Source organism: Mytilus galloprovincialis, chromosome 6, assembly GCF_965363235.1.
Source record: "Mytilus galloprovincialis chromosome 6, xbMytGall1.hap1.1, whole genome shotgun sequence".
Classification (NCBI taxonomy): domain Eukaryota; kingdom Metazoa; phylum Mollusca; class Bivalvia; order Mytilida; family Mytilidae; genus Mytilus; species Mytilus galloprovincialis.
This window is the reverse complement of record NC_134843.1, coordinates 5709644-5731927: the sequence shown is the minus strand read 5'-3', so window position 1 is coordinate 5731927 and position 22284 is coordinate 5709644. Positions and strand designations below refer to the sequence as shown.

General features: G+C 31.9%; 1 protein-coding gene and 1 long non-coding RNA gene across 6 annotated transcripts in view; both read left to right on the top strand.

The window, feature by feature from the left end:
• The window catches only part of LOC143078795 (cell adhesion molecule Dscam1-like), a 58984-nt gene extending 46785 nt beyond the window's left edge, over positions 1–12199 (top strand). For 2 of the 5 annotated variants that reach the window (XM_076253773.1, XM_076253771.1), the window contains 11 exons: positions 463–583; positions 1025–1195; positions 1550–1792; positions 2074–2186; positions 2791–2920; positions 4104–4235; positions 6397–6639; positions 6885–7041; positions 7819–7970; positions 8534–8678; positions 9720–12199. In XM_076253773.1, the coding sequence (XP_076109888.1) occupies positions 463–583; positions 1025–1195; positions 1550–1792; positions 2074–2186; positions 2791–2920; positions 4104–4235; positions 6397–6639; positions 6885–7041; positions 7819–7970; positions 8534–8678; positions 9720–9816 (1704 nt within the window). In that variant the 3' untranslated portion in view covers positions 9817–12199. Of the gene's footprint in view, positions 1–462; positions 584–1024; positions 1196–1549; positions 1793–2073; positions 2187–2790; positions 2921–4103; positions 4236–6396; positions 6640–6884; positions 7042–7818; positions 7980–8530; positions 8679–9719 lie in introns of all 5 variants that reach the window. The other 3 variants (XM_076253772.1, XM_076253769.1, XM_076253770.1) reach the window with 2 other exon arrangements.
• Positions 12200–19555: 7356 nt separating this feature from the next.
• On the top strand, positions 19556–21660 carry LOC143078794 (uncharacterized). Its single transcript, XR_012979271.1, has 2 exons — positions 19556–20481; positions 21196–21660. It is a non-coding gene; the product is annotated as an uncharacterized LOC143078794 (long non-coding RNA).
• The last annotated feature ends 624 nt before the right edge of the window (positions 21661–22284 follow it).

The window sequence follows — 22284 nt, the reverse complement described above, 5'->3', positions numbered from 1 at the left end:
TGCTGGAATGTTGCTACTTAGAAATGGAAAGTTCACAATTGGAAAGCTGAAATCATCTCTTTTGTCGTAAAGTTTTGTTTTCAACAGACCCTCATTGTCAATTTCTAGATGTAAATCAAGATATGAGGCCGACTTAGACATAGATTACCTTAGCTGTATTTGGCAAAACTTTTAGGAATTTTGGTCCTCAATGCTCTTCAACTTCGTACTTTATTTGGCTTTTTAACTTTTTTGGATTCGAGCGTCACTGATGAGTCTTTTGTAGACGAAACGCGCGTATATACTTAATTTAGTCCTGGTATTTATGATGAGTTTATTATACACGAAGCAACACTAATCAAAGATAAAACTCTTAAAGCTCAGGTATTTTTGTGGGATAAAAATATAATTTTAGCCGGCTTTCAACCATTGATACTTATTTTGATTCCCATCTAACACAAACATGTCTATATTGTTTTTCAGACATTTTTCCGTGTGTTGGACCTTCATCCGGCTACTTGGTATAAGATGATCGTTACAGCATACAGTGATGCTGGTTCAACAGAAAGTCCAATAGAGTTTGCAACCCTTAACTATCATGGAGGTGTGCAATGTGTTTTCTAGAAAATAATTGCATCTTTTAAATTTATAATGTTGGTATTTGAGGCAATACGTTAGCTAGTTTTATTTTGTACCAAACTATACCAACCGTACTAAGTAGAAACAATTTAGAAAAAAGAAAATAAACTAAACTAACAATACCATTGCAAAAAACGAAAACGAAAAAATACCCAAACAACAGCACACAGAACACAACATAGAAACTAAAGACTGAGCAACGTCATCCCAACTTTAAAGATCAAAGGTAGGTTGGCAAATCTTATCATGTTACTCCTAACAAATAAATGGATCAGTTTTAAGAATCACAAAAAAAAAAACATTTGGTAAAAGGTTGGTAATTGACTCTTATCTTATCCTAAGACATCACCAAATTGATAAATCATCGGAAAAGTAAACGTTCTAACCTCCTTTTTTTATATTTCAGAACTAATTACTCCTATCTATGTATCTAACAAATATGAGAAAAGATTTTATGAAAAAGAAATTGTGATAATTCCTCTGTGTGCTGGTATCGTATCAACATGTGTACTACTGGTTGCAGTTTTACTTTATTGCAAAAGAAAGAGAGAATTACTTAAACTCAAAGATACATTTAGTAAGTTTATATATCAGTATTGTCCTTATGCAACAGCTTCTTCAAATATTTTAACAAAATAGAAATTATTATCAGTAATGAAAGTTCTCGTTTTACATTTGTCATTTCGGGGCCTTGTATGGCTGACTATGTGATATGGATTCAACTCATAGTTTCACAAAAATAGAATAATAATTGATTGTATTTTGTAAACAATTTCTCGAGAACAGCAATGCTGCAGCGGATTACTTGATATTTCTTAAAAAAATATCATTTAGAAAAGACGCTTTCTAAGTTTTTGATACGTATTAGTTGAGGCATGAATAAAAAACCAATGTTTGAGTATTTCAAAGCAACTTATCACTTATGTTACAGAAATATCTTCGAATCTCCGTCGAGATATTACAGCAGAAACGTCTCTTATGAATGACCTTGACAAAAGGTTAAACTGTGACTACGACAGCAGCAGTGGCAATTCTGAACCTTTCACTAAACGAAATGTAAACCTACTGATGTCTTTGAACTCTGATGACAATTTACTTGAAAACAGTCCATCTTGGTTGTTTAACACGGATACGAGTAAAAGTAATAGTGAAAATGGATCATTTGAAAAGTCAGGTATGGAAATGGTCTTTTTTAACAACAACAGATTCGTTACAGTAATAAATATTATATTAAATAGAATATTCACATAACGTTTATTAATTTAAGTCACGGTTTTATTCACGATGATATACATACTATTTCAGAGACGGTTTTTAACCTATCTACAGTTTCACTTTCTTCTAAATGATACGAGTACATATTTAAAGTAAGGTTTTTGTCTTTTCTAATAATTAATAGTTCAGGTCTTAAAAAACGAATGTTATGTCATTCAGTTTTACTTATTCTCATTATAGACGACGATGGTAACATCAATCCTTATGCAACATTTAATGAAATGAAGCAAGCACTGAAAGAAAGGTCAGATATGGATGATATAAGTCTGGAAAAAGCAGAAGCTCAAAGAGCTGTAAGTATTTTCAAAATAATTAAAAGCGCAGCAATTCCAAACACAACAAATGTGTGTGTGTGTGTGTAATATTTCCCAAATGTCACTAGCCACAACTGAAAGAAATTTATTTTTTCAGATTAGAAACTATTTTCTTAATTCGAATTATTATATTAAGTGTATAACGAAATTAAATACAGAAGCAAAAGTGTGCTATGCTGCGAATTTTCACCTTCTGTTGATATTGCCGAACATTTATAATTCTGCATTCTATTTTTTTTTATTCATTTATTTATATCAGATAAAATAGTTATTGCACGTTTTGTCGTTTCTTTTCAATTCTACATCCGAAATTTTGAATGCGGAGATCAAGTGTCAATATGTCAATGAAAGTGAGAATATTATTTAATAGATTATATTATACTTTGTAATTATTTAATTTTTCCTGGGAGGAACAGGGATTAAAATTTTACTCTTTCCCTTACACACATCAAACGAATGGATAACAACTGTCATATTCTGGACTTAGTACAGCCATTTTCTCATGTCATTAGGAAACAACATATGAATATAGTTATTTTGTTGTCCTGCAGTGCAACTTTCAGTTTTATTTTCCTCTTTGTAGATGCTTACTGAGCCGTACGTGCCATTTTATAAACAGAAATCAAAATATCCTGAAAAATTAGCTCCAGTGCCTCCTGTTAAACCACCAAACATTGACCCATCATCCAATACTACAGGATATGACAATGAAGGTAAGGTTTGAAACTTTTTTTATTGCAAATCATCAGTCCGATGATGTCTTACACTTCATCTAAGATGTTAGAGATTTGTACAACTGTATAATAATAATTTGATGACATTAAAATTTGTTCCCTTCTTCAGATTGATTGCTTCGTCGTTTAGATATTAGGAAGTAAAAGAATAATGCTAGATTCTTTTCTTTTTTCAAAAGAATCCCCTGTATGACTCTGTTTAAAGCCTTCGACATATGAATTAAAAAAAAAAGATTTTGCTAGACGAATTTCTTTCAATTTGTCGTCTAGGTGGGGTTCGTGTTGCTTATTCTTTAGTTTTCTATGTTGTGTCATGTGTACTATTGTTTGTCTGTTTGTCTTTTTTCATTTTTAGCCATGGCGTTATCAGTTTATTTTCGATTTATGAGTTTGACTGTCCCTCTTGTATCTTTCGTCCCTCTTTTAGAAAGGCAATTTCTTGTGTAAAAAGCAGAAAAATCGAATGATATAATTCTATTACAAGAGAAAAGCGACTCAGACTGTATGTTCACTAGCATTTAGTATCTACATCTGATTAACATCGCCCCTAGAGTTGGTATTTTCACAAGGTAAATTTAAAAAGGGGGAATTCCTAAAAGTGGTTTCGAGGTGGACTTGTACGACCCAGCACATTAACGTTGATTATATGTAATGTAGGTATCCAGATCATTGATCTCGTTCTTGTCTTTGATTTATTCAAATGACACACAGCACAGACCTTTATTTTTTCCGGATTCCTTCCGTTGTAAGTGTCGTGAAGGCATATGTCAAGTTTCCAAGTGAAAAAATTGAAAACAACACGTTTAATAATTTATTGCGTCCGAAACGCTTTTCTGGATTTACCTTCATCAGGAACGCTTAAAGCCAAACATTTGAAATCCGAATTGTAAATGCGTGATTTCTATTTCAAGCAGCTTATGTGATGTGATTTATATTTTTAAAAAAAAACCTACATTATATGGAACATTTTCAGGTTGAGAAACTGTACGTTTTCTTTTTATTATGCATGTACTACCTACATATCGATATCATCTGTCTCTTTAGGCTTTTAGTCCACGCAGATCTGTCGGTGTATATATCAAATACAGTCTTTATTTCCCATTATTCACGAACAGTACATTATATTTTTATTCCTTCATATCGATATAATTTGTCTCTTTAGGTATGGCTTTGAGCCCACGTAAATATGCCAGTGCAGATCAAATACACGCTTTGTTTACAACTAGTCATGGGAGACAACATAATTTATACGGAAAAGTCAGAAATACACCACATCATGCATCTGATGATAAAGGTAGCATAAAAAATGTCAAGATTACATTTAATAGATTTAAACCATTGTGGTGACGTCAGCCTATCCATTTACCGTGGATTTTTTTCTTGAATTAGCGCTTCCTAAATCCGTCGCTGAAATGGACTCACCAAATTATATTCTATTGTTTTCTTTGTATGTCATATTTCATTAAGTTTGAATTGGTCAATTTACTGATTTCTGTTCACTAGTGGAATTATTTTAAAAACTTACCTTTATTTTTTGTAAGTTCTATATGCCTTTACTTAGAATCGAACCCGTCCATGAATTCTGTTACGTGTTACTAACATCAACATATCGACGAAACCTCTGGGCTACCAAAAGGTTACGATTTCGTTGTATAATTTATATATATAAATTAATATATGATATACATCGGTACGACGTACACATACAATAAAAGGCGATCCTATAGTATGAGTTGGTAGCCGCGAGGTTTCAGGGTTAAGCTCGGTGAGTTAGAACTTGTCGGTTAAAAAATAGGTTCGAATCCTTGTATTCTTTTTGTTGTCCCTATTCTCTAGTATTCCTGTTTTTGTTTCTTGTTTTGTAAGTTATTATGGATATTTTGTTTAATAAAAGCGAGTTTGATCGTTTATTATCGGATCATTATTGGCTATTCCACATGTTTGAAACGAAAATGTTAACATTCTAGGTGACCTTTTTTGTTTATAAGTAAATAAAGTATTATTTCATCTGTTTACTCGCAAATTTCTATGCTTGAAAATCGTGATGTGCCTAGAATAAGGCTTCTTGTTAGAAATTTCGGACACATGCTTTATATATATACTATATGGGATATAATTAATGTTCTTTGTCAAGTTGTTGTCCCCGGCTTTGACACATTCCCTATTTACATTCTCATTTATTAGAAATTAGACCGAATGTGTCTCATTTTGTCAAAACAGCTAATATTCAGATGCTTGATAAATGAAGATCTTTAAGGGCTGACGTGTTGTGTTATATTTGTATTGTTTTTACCATTTACTTGTGAGTATATGATTTATTGTAATGCATCGTTTGTCACGATAACATGGTTATTTAAACTCACTTACAATACCTTCTAATTAAGAATAGGGTTTTATTTTGAAAAGACATTAACACAATAGTTTAAGTTATAGATACAATGGATAAACATTGATTCATAAAAAACAAACCATTCGCCCTCCGGGCTCATGGTTTCTTTTTCAAGAATCAACGCTTTTTCATTGTATCTATATCACATAAAAAGATGTTGAATATGTGTCAATGAGACAACTCTCCATCCATATCACAATTTGTGAAGTTAACCATTATAGGCCAAAGTACTGTCTTCAACACAGATCCTGGGCTCAACCGAACAACAAGCAATAAAGGTTCCTAAAAATGACTAGTGTAAAACCTTTCGAACGGGAATGTCTGTTATTACATTATGTCTGTAATTTTAAAATTGGGTCTTAAGCTCTTGCTGAAATCTTTTTCAAATAGTGTACTAAGAGTTCTAACTTATTATAGAACTCATTCATTAATAAAATTAATAAAAAAGATAAAAGTCATATTGCTTATATAAATTGCAACATTAGTTAATAAAGTCAACAGTAGTATACCGCTGTTTAAAAGTCATAAATCGTTTGAGAGAAAAAAAAATCTGGATAACAAACTAAAAAGACAACTATTTTCTGCCAGTATGGACATGTGCAGTATTTTGAAAAACATAAGGAGGATGTGGGGTAATGTTTAATGAAACAGTAACCAGACACACACAAACCAAAGAAAGTTGTACGAGCTTCTGAAAAGGAGAGGTGTCATGATATTATGGACATCTGTAAATATACAGGAAATAAGAAAATAGATGTATCGGCATCTGTAAATAAAAAAAACGGTCATTCCAATATTACAAATTTTAATTAACATCACCAAAGCTGATAAGTAACATTGCAATCATTAGGTTGTAAAACTAAATACGATCTTTTCAATTCATGCATTAATTAAAATTTGAAAGCTAGAATTTTGTGTTAAAATATCACAAAATTGAACATATTACATATAGTTTGTAAACAAAGTTGAATAAACAATAGAAAAAGGTAACCAACAAAAATTGAGAGAATTATAAGACAAGAAACTAATTTCATCCTTCACAGTGTTCAATATTTCTATTTTGCAGCCAGTTTAAGACATAGTATTATATCAAGTGTTACGACAGTATCTTCAAGTCGTGACGAGTTACTGGAGGCGTTAGAGAATGCACGGCGTAACCCTCCATCGTCTGTTCTGTATGAATCTCAACAGGATACCAGTTCACAGCTGACTGATAGTCCTGGTGATCCGGGTATTCGTCAATTCACCCAATCACCGCCTGAACCCAATGAACAAAGGGAGGCAGCTTGTCAGTTTCGATCTAAACAAGGTAATCTTTTTTTTTACTGGATCATAAGACCCACTACAATCATTTAAAAAAGGCTATTTATATATGAATACTAAGTAAATGAACATTTTCGGGTTTAATTTTCTGTATAACAAGAAGAAATTTTAAGACAATTTTTTTCATTCGTCGACATATCAAAATGTTGGAAGAAGAAATAGCTGGCAAATACTTAACATAACCCCATAAACTCTGACCAAGCATCAAATTAAATTGCTATATCATTTCAGACAAGTTATGTACAGGACAGAAGGTAGAAGTAGAACCAGGCGTTTCAGACATTGGAAAACAGTCTGCTGTACATCCAAGGAAAACGAGAGGGAAACATAAAACTAAACAACGAGGTCAATTGACAGGAAAAAGAAATGTTTCCCAAAATGTAAAAAGGTATTCATTTTCTACATATAAGCATTTGGAGATGATTTTGTTTAAAATAAAAAAAATTTTCAACATAACATAGCTTCCACAAAAAGTAAAGGCACATGCGTGAATCTTATTTTTGTTTTGTATCCTGAAAACAATTTGGGGAAAGTTTGAAGCTTACAACTTATTTTTCTGAAAAAAAAACGTATCGTGATGTGCCTGCTGTAAAGATTTACACCTCATTGAATCTCTTGTCAATATAAATACAAAATATTTACAAGAGGATTCTCAAAACACTCGAAAAATAAAGGCAACAGTAGTATACCGCTGTTCGAAACTCATAAATTCATGGACAAAAAACAAAATCGGGGTAACAAACTAAAACTGAGGGAAACGCATTTAATATATGCCATGGCGTTGTCAGTTTGTTTTAGATTTATGATTTTGACTGTCCCTTTGGTATCTTTCGTCCCTCTTTTAATATAAGAGGAGAACAACGCCACATCATTAAAATGTAACACACAAACATTGGGATAGAAAAGTACCTTATACTGTGGAATCATTTATATTTGTGGAATGCATATTTCATGGTTTTATGGGTAAGGAAAACACATCGCTGGATTACATGAATTTATTATTTATTAATTGAAAAAATAACAGGAACAAATGATAAAGTACACGAGATCCCTCTACAATTCCATATTTTTCAGGCGAAAATTGATACTAAAGTTACAATATGAATTCTCATTAAAACCATCTTAATTTCTCGTTGTGAAATAATTTATCAATTATTTATTTTAGAACGCCTAGTATGGCTAGTACAACGAGTAGTGAAGAGGTGACTTATACCTTTGGAGGCAAAGAAACGCCACCGCGATATAGTCCATCTGAAGGTTATCTCTCATATCCTCATGAAAGTTATCCGGATTCAGACTATAGCATAAGTAAAAGAGGTATGACATGTTAGTATATTATTTTAATCTGATGTCAAATGACATTATATGACAATAGTTTTTTTACTATTTACTTGTTTTGATTTTGTGAATTTGAGTATTATTTTCATATGAAACTATTATCGCATGTTTGAATTTGATTGCTTTACTAGTACTTTATAATAGCAATCGTTGATTTAAGAAAGGATTTATTGGAAATTGGAAACATTACTACTGACTTTGTTGGTCTGATAATTATCTATTTGTTTTAAACTTAACTGACATTATTATGAATTATAATAACAAATATTGATTCAAATAAAGATCTTGTTTAAAATTTGTAAACATATTTTCTTGTAGTTTGCAAACTGTCTCAGATAGTTTTGAAACAAAGTAACTTGTGTGACTGTCGTAAAAAGGAGAGGTTTAGCGCTATAAAACCAGGTTCAATCCACCATTTTCTACATTTGAAAATACCTGTACCAAGTCAGGAATATGACAGTTCTTGTCCATTCGTTTGATGTGTTTTATCATTTGATTTGTTTTACATATGTCAAGGTATAGTGTTTATATTTTGCTAGTAGGCAGATCTACACCTCATGTAAAAACTAGATACGTCACCAGCTTACAAACACCTGGCAGTGATGAAAACAAACCACTGGTGGCCTCTCATTTAAGACAGGGGTTTGCGACAGAACAGGACGAGGAAGCTGTCAGACTGCTAGATAGGTATATACAATTAATTCATTAACTCTGTAGAAACATCTGATCCTGTTGATCCTTTCAGATTGAATATGTGTTACAATTATATATCATTTTTTTACATATTTCATTTTTGTTTTGATTTATTACATTGTTTTCCAGAGATTCACTATTTTGACAAATTTCTGTCTTTACATATGTATAAAACTCCATTCTTTTTTGGCGCCTTTTTCAGATTTACTATCAACAATAAATATAATTTTGTTTCCATTTCGTCAGATTTAATTAATTGATTAATCAGTTATTTTGTATTGTAACACAGATGTGGCTTCTGGATCCCAATATGTCTTTTGTGGTTGCTCATTAAATATTTTGAATGTATTCGGAACTATAAATAACTTTTAAATACGTTGGGGATGTAGCTAGCTGTAAAACCAGCTTAATTCCTTTTCCATCAGAAAATCTAGTCAGGAATATAACAGTTGTTTTCGATCACTGCTTTTAACATTCCAATATAAACAATTACTCTTCAAGTTGTGTGTTGGGTTTTAACAAGATTCACCAGTGGTAACGGAAACAAACAACTTTCATGGCAAAATTAATTAAGGATTTCAAGAACATTGAAAACCAAATTTAAAAAGTTATTCTCAATATTGCTAAGGCCATCTTTAACCTGGAGGAGTATTATCTAAGATTTTCGAATGCTTTTAAAATGTCATTTATCGGAAATTTTACAAACATGACTGCATCTAGACATAACTTCTTCACACTATACATAAGTTTGTAGATTTTATGATGAAACCTATTTCAATTTGGTAGCTGGGCAATACAAAACAATTAATGACAAACACATATATTGGTTTATTAGTAGTAAAATAGAAAAGAACTGTTCATATTAAAAGTTAATCAGCGAAAAGTATGACACCGTTTGAACTGAACCGATTTGAAACAAATTGTTAAATTTTGTTCGTATCAAATGGTATTCTTTTGTAACTTTTGTTTTAAAATGAGGAACATATATTTTATAATGAAACAAACCTTCATGTTACTGTGTTTCTTACATTGCAGACATTATAGACCTGTAGAAATTGGAGGTGCTGTTATATTAACTGACAGAACAAGGTCCTCGGACAAAGGCTACACAGACGATTTTACTATAGTATAAATTAAGTGATCTAACATAATAGCATACGTAGTGAACAGTCTTTAGTCTTTGTCATATTATTGGGAAGATATCTTGATATGTGATAGGTTAAATCGTAAAAACGGTTCCTTTACGTTGTCACAGAACTTGTCTATCTATATATATATATTGACAATGGTTGTCTTGAATCAAGCTAAACTAGCAAAAGTTTCAGTTCAGTTGGCATTAGAAGTTACCATATAGATATAAAGATGTTTAAGCATCTAAAACATTGTGCCTTTGTATATTTAATATGCAAATGCTGGTTAAATATTAAAGATCAAAACAAACTAGTGTGTAAATATCACGTCAGTATTTATGTTTAGCGTGTAATATCGAATCAGTATTTATGTTTAATGTGTAAATATTAGATTATTATTTATGTTTACAAATATAATTTATATCGATGTTCATGTTATTTATAATAACAAGATGAACTGTCAATTTTCTTTTATTAGTTTAAACATACTTTATTTAACTCAATTTTATGTATTTATTCAAAGTAAAATGGATTGGACACAAGATTTGTTTATCGAGGCATTTTATCGAAGTCATGACTCATAATTATATAGTAACGTTTTAGGTATGAAAAATGACATTGGGCATTTAATAATACTGGTAATGTAATTTTTTCTCTTTTATTTTTATTAAATAATAACACATTAGTATATGTTTACTGATCATGTTTTGGGGTTTTAAGTAGAGTCAAGCCATAACTTTGAAAATCTTAAACTTATATTTTGGCTTTTATTCTTTATGGACGAAATGAAATATGTTTGAATAAAATTGATTGAAGTAACAACTGTTTCTTTGACATTTGTATATTACTGTTGCTTCAAAATCATCGACCACTAACTATGATAATCATCAGGTAACATGATTTTACAGTATTTATCATTATTATTTATAAATTATTGTGTTATTTTGATGTTTAGGTTTTATTGTTGTTTTTATTTTGATATTATCCATGACTGATAAGTCGGTAGTAATATTAAGTATTTGCCAAAGAGAGGCTTCATGTATACGCTGTCAATTTTGTTCTCTTGTTTAATCCTTATATGAAGGCGGTACAAACATTGTACTACACACTACAGGGAGACAACTCTGTTAAAATCATCTGAACGTTTTAATCACGTTCTATTGTTACTTCTCAATGATATAAAATTGTGTTGTAAAACTGATTAATATTCTATTCAACAAATTAAAAATTATTATACCACCTTAAACTTATATTTTAGCGCTGTCAATATTCAATAGTTGTCATTCATTATTGAAATGTTTATTCATTACATATATAGGTTAAAGTAAATAACTATTCATTATTGCGCATTTTGACAATGTTTTTTTTCAAGTTTAAAACGTCTTTGTAAATACCATTTATATAAGTTGTCATCAAATACGTGTCTTTGTTTTTTTCTAGTCAAATTGTAAACCACTGCCATGTTTTATTTATTTAGTTTTGCTATTTTTATTTTTATTTTGACAAAGTCATATTTATTATTTAGTTTTCGTATTTTCTCATGTGATTCGTGATAAGCTAAAAGTGCAATATTTCTAAGTTATGTTTACATGTGTGTGTTTTGTATATAGCATTATCATTGTATAGACAAGTGCAAATGTGAGTTATGAATGAGGAATTGTGTTTCCTATTTGTGATAATATTTTTGACTATTCCTAATCAATTGTATATGATTAGATTATTAAAAAAAGCAAATGTTTTTTGTCTAGTCTAAAATTCGTAAAATATATAACTACAAAGTTATTACTGAGCTTATAGTTACTGTAAGCTCTGCCTTTTTGTAAATTAATAGGATTAAAACTAATAACAGTGACTACAAGATACTTGCTTTTACGAGAAGGGGATATTTAAGGACAAGGTACAGGTAAATCATGCCAATATTTATTCACAAACTTAAAGAATTGGCTTATCAAATATTAAGTAGTAAGTTTAAAGATTTATTTCCTCACTTAATTGATAATGCTGTCGTTTCAAAATGACGCAAGATCAACCAAGATGGCTGTATAAGAAATAAATTGAAAAATTGATTCATGATTCAAAAATTCTTTCTTTTGACCATAAAGCAGTTGTGTAACCAACATTCCCTTTTTTTGAACATTCGGTTTTTTAGTTACCTCAAGTGTTGTAGCTTTACAACATGTCAATCATATAAGAACAGTTTAATTTTAATGTGAATGGAGTATACGGAATGTAAGACGCATTGATACCTCTTTGATACTGACATTCAGAAGCAGTGCAATGCAATAGTTAATGTAATATGTGAGATGTAATGTATATGTTATATATATGACAGTTACATATGACGTTTTGTTATAAAATATATTGATATAAAGAGTTGAATTAATAGAGTTTGTTTTCTTTTTTCATTAATTATAAATAACTATAACGAATAATACAGGTCACTCTTCTGGCGCATCAAAGTTCATCCTTCATATTTTTTTGTCTTTAGATGTTAGTATAGTCGTCTGATCTTTATAGTTACCGATGGTGATGGAGTGTGGAATCGCAAGGTGGGTGATACATGCATAGCTTATGCTGTCGACTACACGCTCTTGCTGCTCATAGATATCATGCGATTTTCTCATCTTATGTGTATTACATCAGTACCTTACTGTTGTCTTAGTTCATCATCGTTGATTTTGCTTTGATTTTGCCATGTGATTAGGAACTTTCCGATTGAATTTTCATCGGAGTTCAGTATTTTTGTGATTTTGCTTTTTTCAATCTCCGTATTTAGATTTCCTCATTTTTAGTTTGTAACTCGAATTTGTTTTTTTTTCTATCGATGTATGCGTTTCGAACAGCGGTATACTTCTTTTGCCTTTATTTATGTTATAAAATCCTAATAATGTGGTGGGGTAGGATTGTCAAAGGAACATCGATTGAAAAGAGAAATACAGAAGAGAATGTAAACAACTATATGAAATATGTAAGACCTTCACGAGTGAGCCAAACCTTTACCATATAGTTAGCTATATCTAGGCGAAGTAACGTATATTTACATAATTAAATAAATCCTTGTAATTGTAGACGCAATCAAAAGTAAGTGTGCAATAAAAATCTTGTTTTCCGCAACACTAAGCCATCTAAAACGGGGGTGATCTCATATGCTCCGGAAGGGTAAGCAGATCCTGCTCCACATTTACTCAATTAAATGACTTAATCGTGAAAAGTATGAACTTAGAGTATTCACTGCAATGTATACCCACAAAATTGAACTTTCTGACAGTTGATAAGGTAAATATAACACTGTAACATGCCAATAAGGTAGCTTTTGGAGTCACTTTTCAGAAATTAGCATTCTGGAGTCAAAGTATCATATTAAGATTTCTTTGGAAAATTATCTTAATATGACGTTAAATTGTATAATAAATCAAATCATTGGTGTATAAATGCAAGCTGTAACTGTGCAATTTAATGGATTTATTATCAAATATTTAACAATGTTAAAATAATCCTCAAATGTACAAAGAAATATAATAAAACTCCATACAAGCACAAGGAAAACCCATCCACAAGTGTGTAAGTAAGGATTTTCATGTATTAGAAGCTGTATTTGACGAAATCAAATATATATTTTTGTAATCCCCTGCATACAGGCATATTTAAGAACATTTTGTAGCTTGCATCACTAAACAACAAAGAATAAAATTGAAATCAACGCTTACTTGTGTAATACTATATTTTTACTGCCATGTTTCACTCCTGAGGTTATCAATAAAGATCTCCAAATAAATACTGTTATAAAAAGGCTAAAATCTATGCTTTTTTAAATACGATAGTTTTTCTGTATATTTTAGTGATGTTTCATTTACATGACGACAAAATACTTTCACCTAAGACAAGTTGAACTTAGAATACTTAAGACCATGACGTGGGTTGACAAGCTAACATGTTTAACCCCGCCACATTCTATATGTATGTGCTTTTCCCAAGTCAGGAGCCTGCAATTCAGTGGGTGTCGTTTGTTGATGTGTTACATATTTGTTTTTCGTTCTTTTTTCTACATAAATACCGCTAAATGACAACATTAAAAGACAGGAATACAGTAAAAGTAAATGTAAACAATAGGATTGCACAGTTATATTTACTTCCTAAGTTTACCTGAAGTTTAAGAATTAGAAATTCAATGATCGAGAAAAAGGTCAGTATTTTTCGTCACAAGTGTGCTAATCTGTTTGAGGGGTAATTTCAAGGTACGTGAAACATGTTTTTTTGTAAAGATAAACCAATTAGCTATGGGCACGCCATCCTTACTTATTTTGTCATTATCACCTTTGAAATGTTGACCTGACGTAAGGTTCAGAACGGATCAGCGGTAACCTCACTGCCTTGATTTTTAAGACAAAAAAATAAATAGCATAAACTACAAACGACGACAAAAGATCCAGTTTGTTGAACCCTGTCCTTAATGTTTCCCGTGCCTAAATGACTAAATTACTAACTTACTTACTGTTTTTGTATGCTATTTAGGTGTAGGGCATTGACGAAGATTTTCCACTTTTGTCGGTTGCTGGCAGTTTTCTGTACTGTGCCCCATGTCTTTTGATGTTTACTAGCCTCTGCCTCTAGAGTTCTCCTCCGTGTAATTTTCTGAATCTGAGGGTTCTTGTTTGAATGTTTGTATGGCCAAAAGATTCGCAGAATTTGGTATGGAATACAGATAGCATATTTTTGTCGTGGTCTGTCATCCTTCAAAATTCTGAACAATACAAAAGTACAGGCGGGACACAACTTCTGTAAAGTTTGAGTTTGGTCAGGATCGTATATTGACCAGATCTCTATACAGCTTGCCAGTTGTTAAGAGCTGACCTTACCTTTGAAAGTCTATTGATGTCAGATTCTGCTACGCCATTGGAAGTTACAGTGCTGCCAAAGTATGTGAAGTTATCAACATGTAGTAATGTTTTCCATCCAGTTAAACTTAAACCATTGTGGTGATGTCAGCCTATTCATTTACCGTGGATTCTTTTTCTAGAATCAACGCTTCCTAAATCCGTCGCTAATTTACTGATTTCTGTTCACAAATGGAATTATTTTAAAAACTTACCTTTACTTTTTGTAATTTCTGTATGCCTTCACCGGGAATCGAACCCGTCCATGAATTCTGTTAAATGTTACTGACTTCAACATATCGATGAAACCTCTGGGCTACCAATTGGTTACGATTTATATGTTTATTTTATATATATAAATGAATAAATGATATACATCGGTTCAACATACACACAGGGCTTGTGCCTTTATATATTAATAATAGGCAAACGTACAATATAAGTTGGTAGCCACGAGGTTTCATGGTTAAGATTAATGAGGTAAAGTTTAGGTCTTGGTTGTTTAGGTTCGAATCCCTGAATTCTCTTTGTTGTCAATAATCTCTGGTTTTCCAGTTTTTGTTCTTGTTTTGTATGTTATTGTGGATATTTTGTGTAATAAAAGCGAGTTTAGTCGTTTATAATCGGATTAATGTTGGCTATTCCACGTCCACTTGTATTTCTGTCCATCTGATGAGTTAAGCCTTTTTCAACTGATTTTTATAGTTCGTTCTTATGTTGTACTGTTATACCACTGTCCCAGGTTAGGGGGGTTTAGATCCCGCTAACATTTTTAACCCCGCCACATTCTGTATGTATGTGCCTGTCCCAAGTCAGGAGCCTAGCTGTAATTCAGTGGGGTTTTTTGTTCAATTTTTACATAAATAAGCCGTTAGTTTTCTCGTTTGAATTGTTTTACATTGTCATTTCGGGGCCTTTTGTAGCTGACTATGCGGTATGGGCTTTGTTCATTGTTAAAGGCCGTACGGTGACCTATAGTTGTTAATTTCTGTGTTATTTTGGTCTCATGTGAAGAGTTGTCTCATTGACAATCATACCACATCTTCTTTTTTTTATATTCCACATGTTTGAAATAAAAATGATTACATTCTTTTGGTCCATTATTGTTTTATAAATTAATATAATATGATTTCATCTGTTTTACTACATAATTTTACAAATGTTAATTCGCAAATTCCTATGCAAGAAAATCGTTATGTGCCTAGAATAAGGCTTCGTGTTAAAAAAAATTCGGAAACACACTTATTATATGCACTATATGTATCTTCTTTGTCGGGTTGTTGTCCATTTGACACATTCTCTATTTCCATTTTCAATTTTAATAGAAATGAGTCCGAATAGAACTAATTTTGTATAAACAGATAATATTCAGATGCCTGATAATATGAAGATCTTAAAGGGCAGACGTGTTGTGTAATAATATATTTGTATTTTTAAAAATTTATTTGTAATATTTAATTTATTGTAATGGATCGTTTGACACGATAACATGGTTATTTAAACTCACTTACAATACCTTCTAATTAAGAATAGGCGTTAATTTTGACAAGACATTAACACAAAAGTTTAAGTTATAGATACAATGGATAAGCGTTGATTCATGAAAAACAAACCATTCACCCTCCGGGCTCATGGTTTCTTTTTCAAGAATCAACGCTTATCCATTGTATCTATATCACTGAACCTGCGTTATTTACGTTAAGCGTCATGATTTCAGTTTTCTTAATGTTGATCTTTAGTCCCATCTGTCCTAAATTTGTTTATAGTTCTAAGGTCTTATCTTGAATATTTTCGTGTTTGTGAGACATTTGAATCTGTAGAATGTTTTTATGAGATGTTGTGGAATGCCATTTGATCGTAATATTTACCAAAAACTATCCACGTTGATGCTGTCAATAGCTTTCTCAAAGTTGACAAAATTTATATACCTCTGCCCTTGCCATTCTGTATATTTTTATATAATATTTCTTATTGTTAATACCAGGTCGATGCAACCTCTCACTGGGCGAAAACCTGTTTGTTCTTTTTGCAGGAGGCCATGAATGGAGTCTGCAATTCGTCTTATGATAGTTTTTGCTATGATCTCATTTTTTTGTTTTGGTATTTTGATTATAGTGCCATAATTCAAGACTTATGGTATTTGTGATTTTTCTATTTGTCTTTAAAGATGTTGTAGAGCAGGATGGTAGATGAGCACATGTCTTTTTAAACAGTTCAGCATTCATATTGTGGTTTTTAGGTGATTTTGTTTTATTTGTTTAGACTTTTGAATGCATATACTATCTCCTGCTTTTCATGTGGTTCCATGCGGATTTCAAGCTTATTATTAGTTTCTGATATAAAAGGGAATTTCTTTAGTAGTTGGTTTATTTAGTAGCTCACTAACATGTTCTGTCCATCTTTGTTCTTCTTCATATTTTCCGATGTTCACAAATTCCATAGGTTATGGTTTTACAGGAATAATAGAAGATGTTGTGTTTTTACCACAAATAAATTGGTGATTTTATAGAGGTTGTCTTGCTCATCTTTGCTAGCCGCTTCTTCTGCTTTTTCAGCAAGGCTATATATATGTATGTTCTTTTGCCATTTCGTATCATTCTATTTACATTTCTGTGTATAAAACTGTATTCATGTTTTAGTCTTTCCTTAAAAGGATGTGATTTCGCCTCATTCAAATTCTTTGTTATATTTCTTCTGATAATATTACTGTCCAGGGTTCTAAATGTGATCCAATCATATGTGTCTGTCTTTGTTTAATTCCAGTAGATTCTTCTGCACTTTTAGAGAATATTTAAAAGATCCCCACTCATTTTATTTTATCATTGATAGTTTCTGTGTCTTCTTCAGCATTTTAATGTTCTATTAGTTGGTGTTTTCTATTAGTTGGTGTTTTCTACTAATCAAGGTTGTATATTCTTTCCTGCGGTGCCTTCTTTCAGCTTTTCAATGTCAAACTGTTTCCAAGATTATGTGTTCTTTCCATTAGCTCTGATTTTGAGATTAATGTCAGCTGTTACCAAATGGTGACAACTTCCAACATCAGCTACTCTCTTTACTTTAACATCCAACAGGGATAGTTTCTACTTACATTCCATATTGATATCTATTTGTATTTTTTCTCTTTGGTCAGAAGAGCACAATGTCAAATTTTGAATGTTTCGATGAGGAAAAGTTGTCCCTCCTATTACAAAGTTCTGCTAGTCTTTCACCATTCTCATTCATAAAACCGCATCTATGATTTCGCATAGCTCTTTTAAAGTGGATGTTACTTGATCCAACTTAAGCATTCATATCTCCCATGATGATTTTGATGTCCTGTTTTTTGGGTTTTGTCTATTCCTGTTGCGGTTGTTTATAAAATGTGACTTTGGTCTCCTCTCTAAAATCGTTTGCTAGAGCGTAGTATTGCAGTATGGTCATGTTGACTTGTTTACCTTTTAGCCTTGCCATAACCAGCCTGCCTACATGAAGAATATGTTAACTTTCAACAAAAGCACTAGTTGGGCCTGTTATTGGTGAGTATGCATCAATGCGTTATACGAGGAATTCAAACCGACTCAATCCATTTAAAACTACTGTATCTAACTAACAAAACTAGATATTTAGGTACAATAAAAGTTCTAAAAGTGTTTGCATTAAACATGTTTATTGAGCACAACACGGATCAAATTAAGGGAATATATTTTTTACTAAATATATCAAAACCTATGTTAAGTATAAAAAAGAAGATGTGGTATGATTGCCAATGAGACAACTGCCCACAAGAAACCAAAATGACACAGACATTAACAACTATAGGTCACCGTACGGCCTTCAACAATGAACAAAGCCCATACAGCATAGTCAGCAATGAAAGGCCCCGATAAGACAATGTAAAACAATTCAAACGAGAAAACTAACGGCCTTATTTATATATAAAAAAAATGAACGAAAAACAAATATGTAACACATAAACAAACGACAATCACTGAATTACAGGCTCCTGACTTGGGACAGGCACATACTTAAATAATTGACCTTAACCTTTCTTGAAATTATACGGAAGGTAATTGAGTCATTTGATTTTAAAATAATTAAAATCAATCTAGAAGTAGTTTCTCATATGACGAAAACTAAGTCCATATATTTGATATAGCATAATCAGCGGATACAAAGTCATAAATAGTAAAATAAGGAGATGTGGTATCATTGCAAATAAGACTATTATCCACCAAAGTTCAAATGAAGTTGATGTAGATCAATCATAGACAACCTCATGGCACTGGAAATGAAAACAAACACATGCCGTCAGCTCGACTATAAACGATTCCGACATGAAAAATAGGAAGCAATTAAATTGATAAAACTAACGGCTTAATATAAAAGCATGTTATAATTGGTTGTTGTTTGTTGCTGCATATTATTTATTTGTTTCATTGTTCCTTGTTTTTTACATAATCAGGCCGATAGTTTTCGCGTCTGAGTTATTCAAAAATTTTCATGTTGAGTTCTTTATAGCTTGCTTTGCGATGTGGGTTATGCTCATGATTGGTGATCGCACGGTGAAAAATGAATGGTCTCTGAGAAGGACAGTTGTCTCATAGGCAATCATACCAAATATCTAAATTACTTAAGATAACTGTAAGAATAAATAATTACGGTTACGTGAACATTATGATTTACACTGCCACCAACAAACAGACGTGTAGGGTACATTCTAATAAGACAGTAAAATGATAAAATTAACCTCATTGAAGTTGTAATTTGTTATGTAAAATGTTCAGTCATGGTGACTTGATTAACGAGTATATCACCGTTCATGTGACAACAAAACAAGAAAATAAACACGTGATGAAGTATAATGTCACAGTTAGATTGTGACCTTTTTGATAACACTAGTTTATTTAAATTTTCATTAAAATTTACAAGCTAATTATACGAATCTAAATAAATCCAACAGCAACTAAACTACAAGCAGGATGATAATTTGGATTTTCATTGCATTTACCTCTCTTTCCAATGGATTTCTCGTTGATAAAAATGATCCTGTTGGACAAAATTCTTCAGATCAGAACTGTATAACGGCTGCTGAATTCAATGAATATAAACATAAACAACAGCAGGAAATTGACAATGTTATTAACTTGCTGACGTCACGCTTACAGCCTGAGAGTTCCCGCGTACAACAAAGCCCGATGAATAGTAGTCAATCAAACAGACCATCTAGTACGCCGATAAAATGGTTTCAGAAGTACTATGCGCTTGAAAGAAATAATGCACAATTACAGTCCAGTTTCAAAAAGCTGCTTAAGAAATATAATGTCCTCGAACAAAGACTCTCTTCTGTGCTTAACATGACATTTGAAATGAATAGTATACATTCCAGTCCGCCTGAACTCAGAAATACACAGGACCCTCAAGATTGGCATGTTTTACAAGAGCAAGTTAAGACAATAGGTGCTAAAGTGTTCATATTAGATTCCAACGACAAAGCCAGGAACCGTGACATTTTTACACTGTATAACAGAACTGGAGAGACAAGCAGTCAGATTAAGAACTTTGAAATGCAAACGAATATAGAGATGAAATACCTTCAACGTATTCAAAATGAGACTATAGAAGCTTTTCAAAATCAGTGTGCGTCAAACGGCTCAAATGTATCAATTCTAGAACTTGGCAAAAGGATAGAGCTGGTAGAAAGTAGTCATAATTCAACAGTCGTTGCCCTTAGTAACACAATTAAAGAGTATCAGTTTAAGCAAAACCTTACAGAGGAACGGATCATGCAAAGAGTTGGTCAAGCAAATGAAAAAGGTAGGCAATATACATTCTCTGTTGTGTATGGTTATAATGATGGTAGTAATGAATATAAAAAAGTATCTTTAGCTGACATCATACAACATTGGTTCCTTGCTGCTCCATGACAATTTCTTCCCAGTTATGTGGTGGAGTTCGTGTTGCTGTGAAGTATTTTATGAATATCAAGTCATGGTTTTATAAACATAAAAATAAAAAGATGTGGTATGTTTGCCTATGAGACAACTCTACACCAGAGACAAAACGACGTAGAAGGTTTGAAAGGTAGTCAACGTATTGTCTGGGTTTTTTTCAACTTATGGCTTTTCACTTCCGTCTTGGTATCTTCCTTCACTTTATACGGCGTTAGTGGAGTTAGCTCACCACTTATGTTCATTTTCAGAGTTCAATAATGAATATGAAATGTGTGGCAGTTCTTATTAAAAAGCACCAACAATCATGTTTCAAACTTCCACATTCTTGTATTTGCTTGTCAGAATCTTATTTCATTAGAATTTATTCAGACCTTCTTTTAGTAATTAAGGCAGTGTACTCAAATAGTCCTCTGATACAAGCATTCTTATTTAATTTATCATTGTTTGGAAATGCGAAATTCAGTATTTAGTTGAGAACTAACATTCATGATATTGCAATTAATATTCACAAATATCAAATTCGACATTGCATGAAAATAAAAATGAGTTTTAAATATATATTATTCGTTTATTTCAGTTGCTATAACAACTTGTGTTTCTGTCGATGGAGTCGTTCACCATAACAACGCGATAAAATTTGACCAAGTGCGATCACATGTTGGTATTCTGGATATGGCTGTAATAAGAAACACGGGAAAGTTTACATGTGAGAAAGTTGGAGTATATCATATATCCGTCGTTCTAAATACTCCTACGGATCACGCTAGTTTCTCTATTTATATGAATGGAAATTCAGTGTCCAAACTGAGTATTTCTAGTGACAATCACGTGGATACCGGAACTTCCGTTGTAGCCTTAGAATTACAAATTGGTGATATCGTATGGGTTCAAGCAGATACTGATATACATGTATATTTCCACTGGTCTTGTATGACTGTCGTTAAACTTTGATAATTTCATTTACTGGTATATTACTTTCACATCATTTCATTGATTCTTTTTAACAATTCCATTAAATAATAGAATATATATGTAGATTCAATTTAGAGTAATTATTCGAGGATTGTCATAGTCATAAATGTAGAGTGACAAAATCCTTGTTAAATAAAATTGAGAACGGAAATGAGGAATTTTTTGTCAAAGAGACAAAAACTCGATCACAGAGCAGAAAACAGTCAAAATCCACATATGGATCGTCAACACAGCTAGAAATAGCCATAGTTGGAGGCGGGCTTCAGCTGGCTGAAAAATGTTGACTAGTTAGATGGAAATAGGTGTCAACTCTAAAACAAATAACTAATTTAAAAAAAAGACTTACAAAGCCCAGATGCTCCCGACTTGGAACTTGCACCGGCAAACATGCAGCGCGATTAAACATACTTTGTGGGATCTCAACCCTATCCTTATACCTCTACATAATGTAGAATAAACAAACAAATATCAATACGCACAGTAAATCTATGTTTATAAGTTTTCTGAGTCCGATGTCAGAATAGATAACAAAAGAAACTATGCAAAATGACAATGATACTTTTAACAATGGACTACTAGTAAAAGCATCTATGTTTGAAGCTATTATACCATGTGATTGGAAGATTGAGGTTTATCTAGCTTAAAACCAGGTTAAAACGACATTTTTTTTCTTCAGAAAATGCCGGTACCAAAT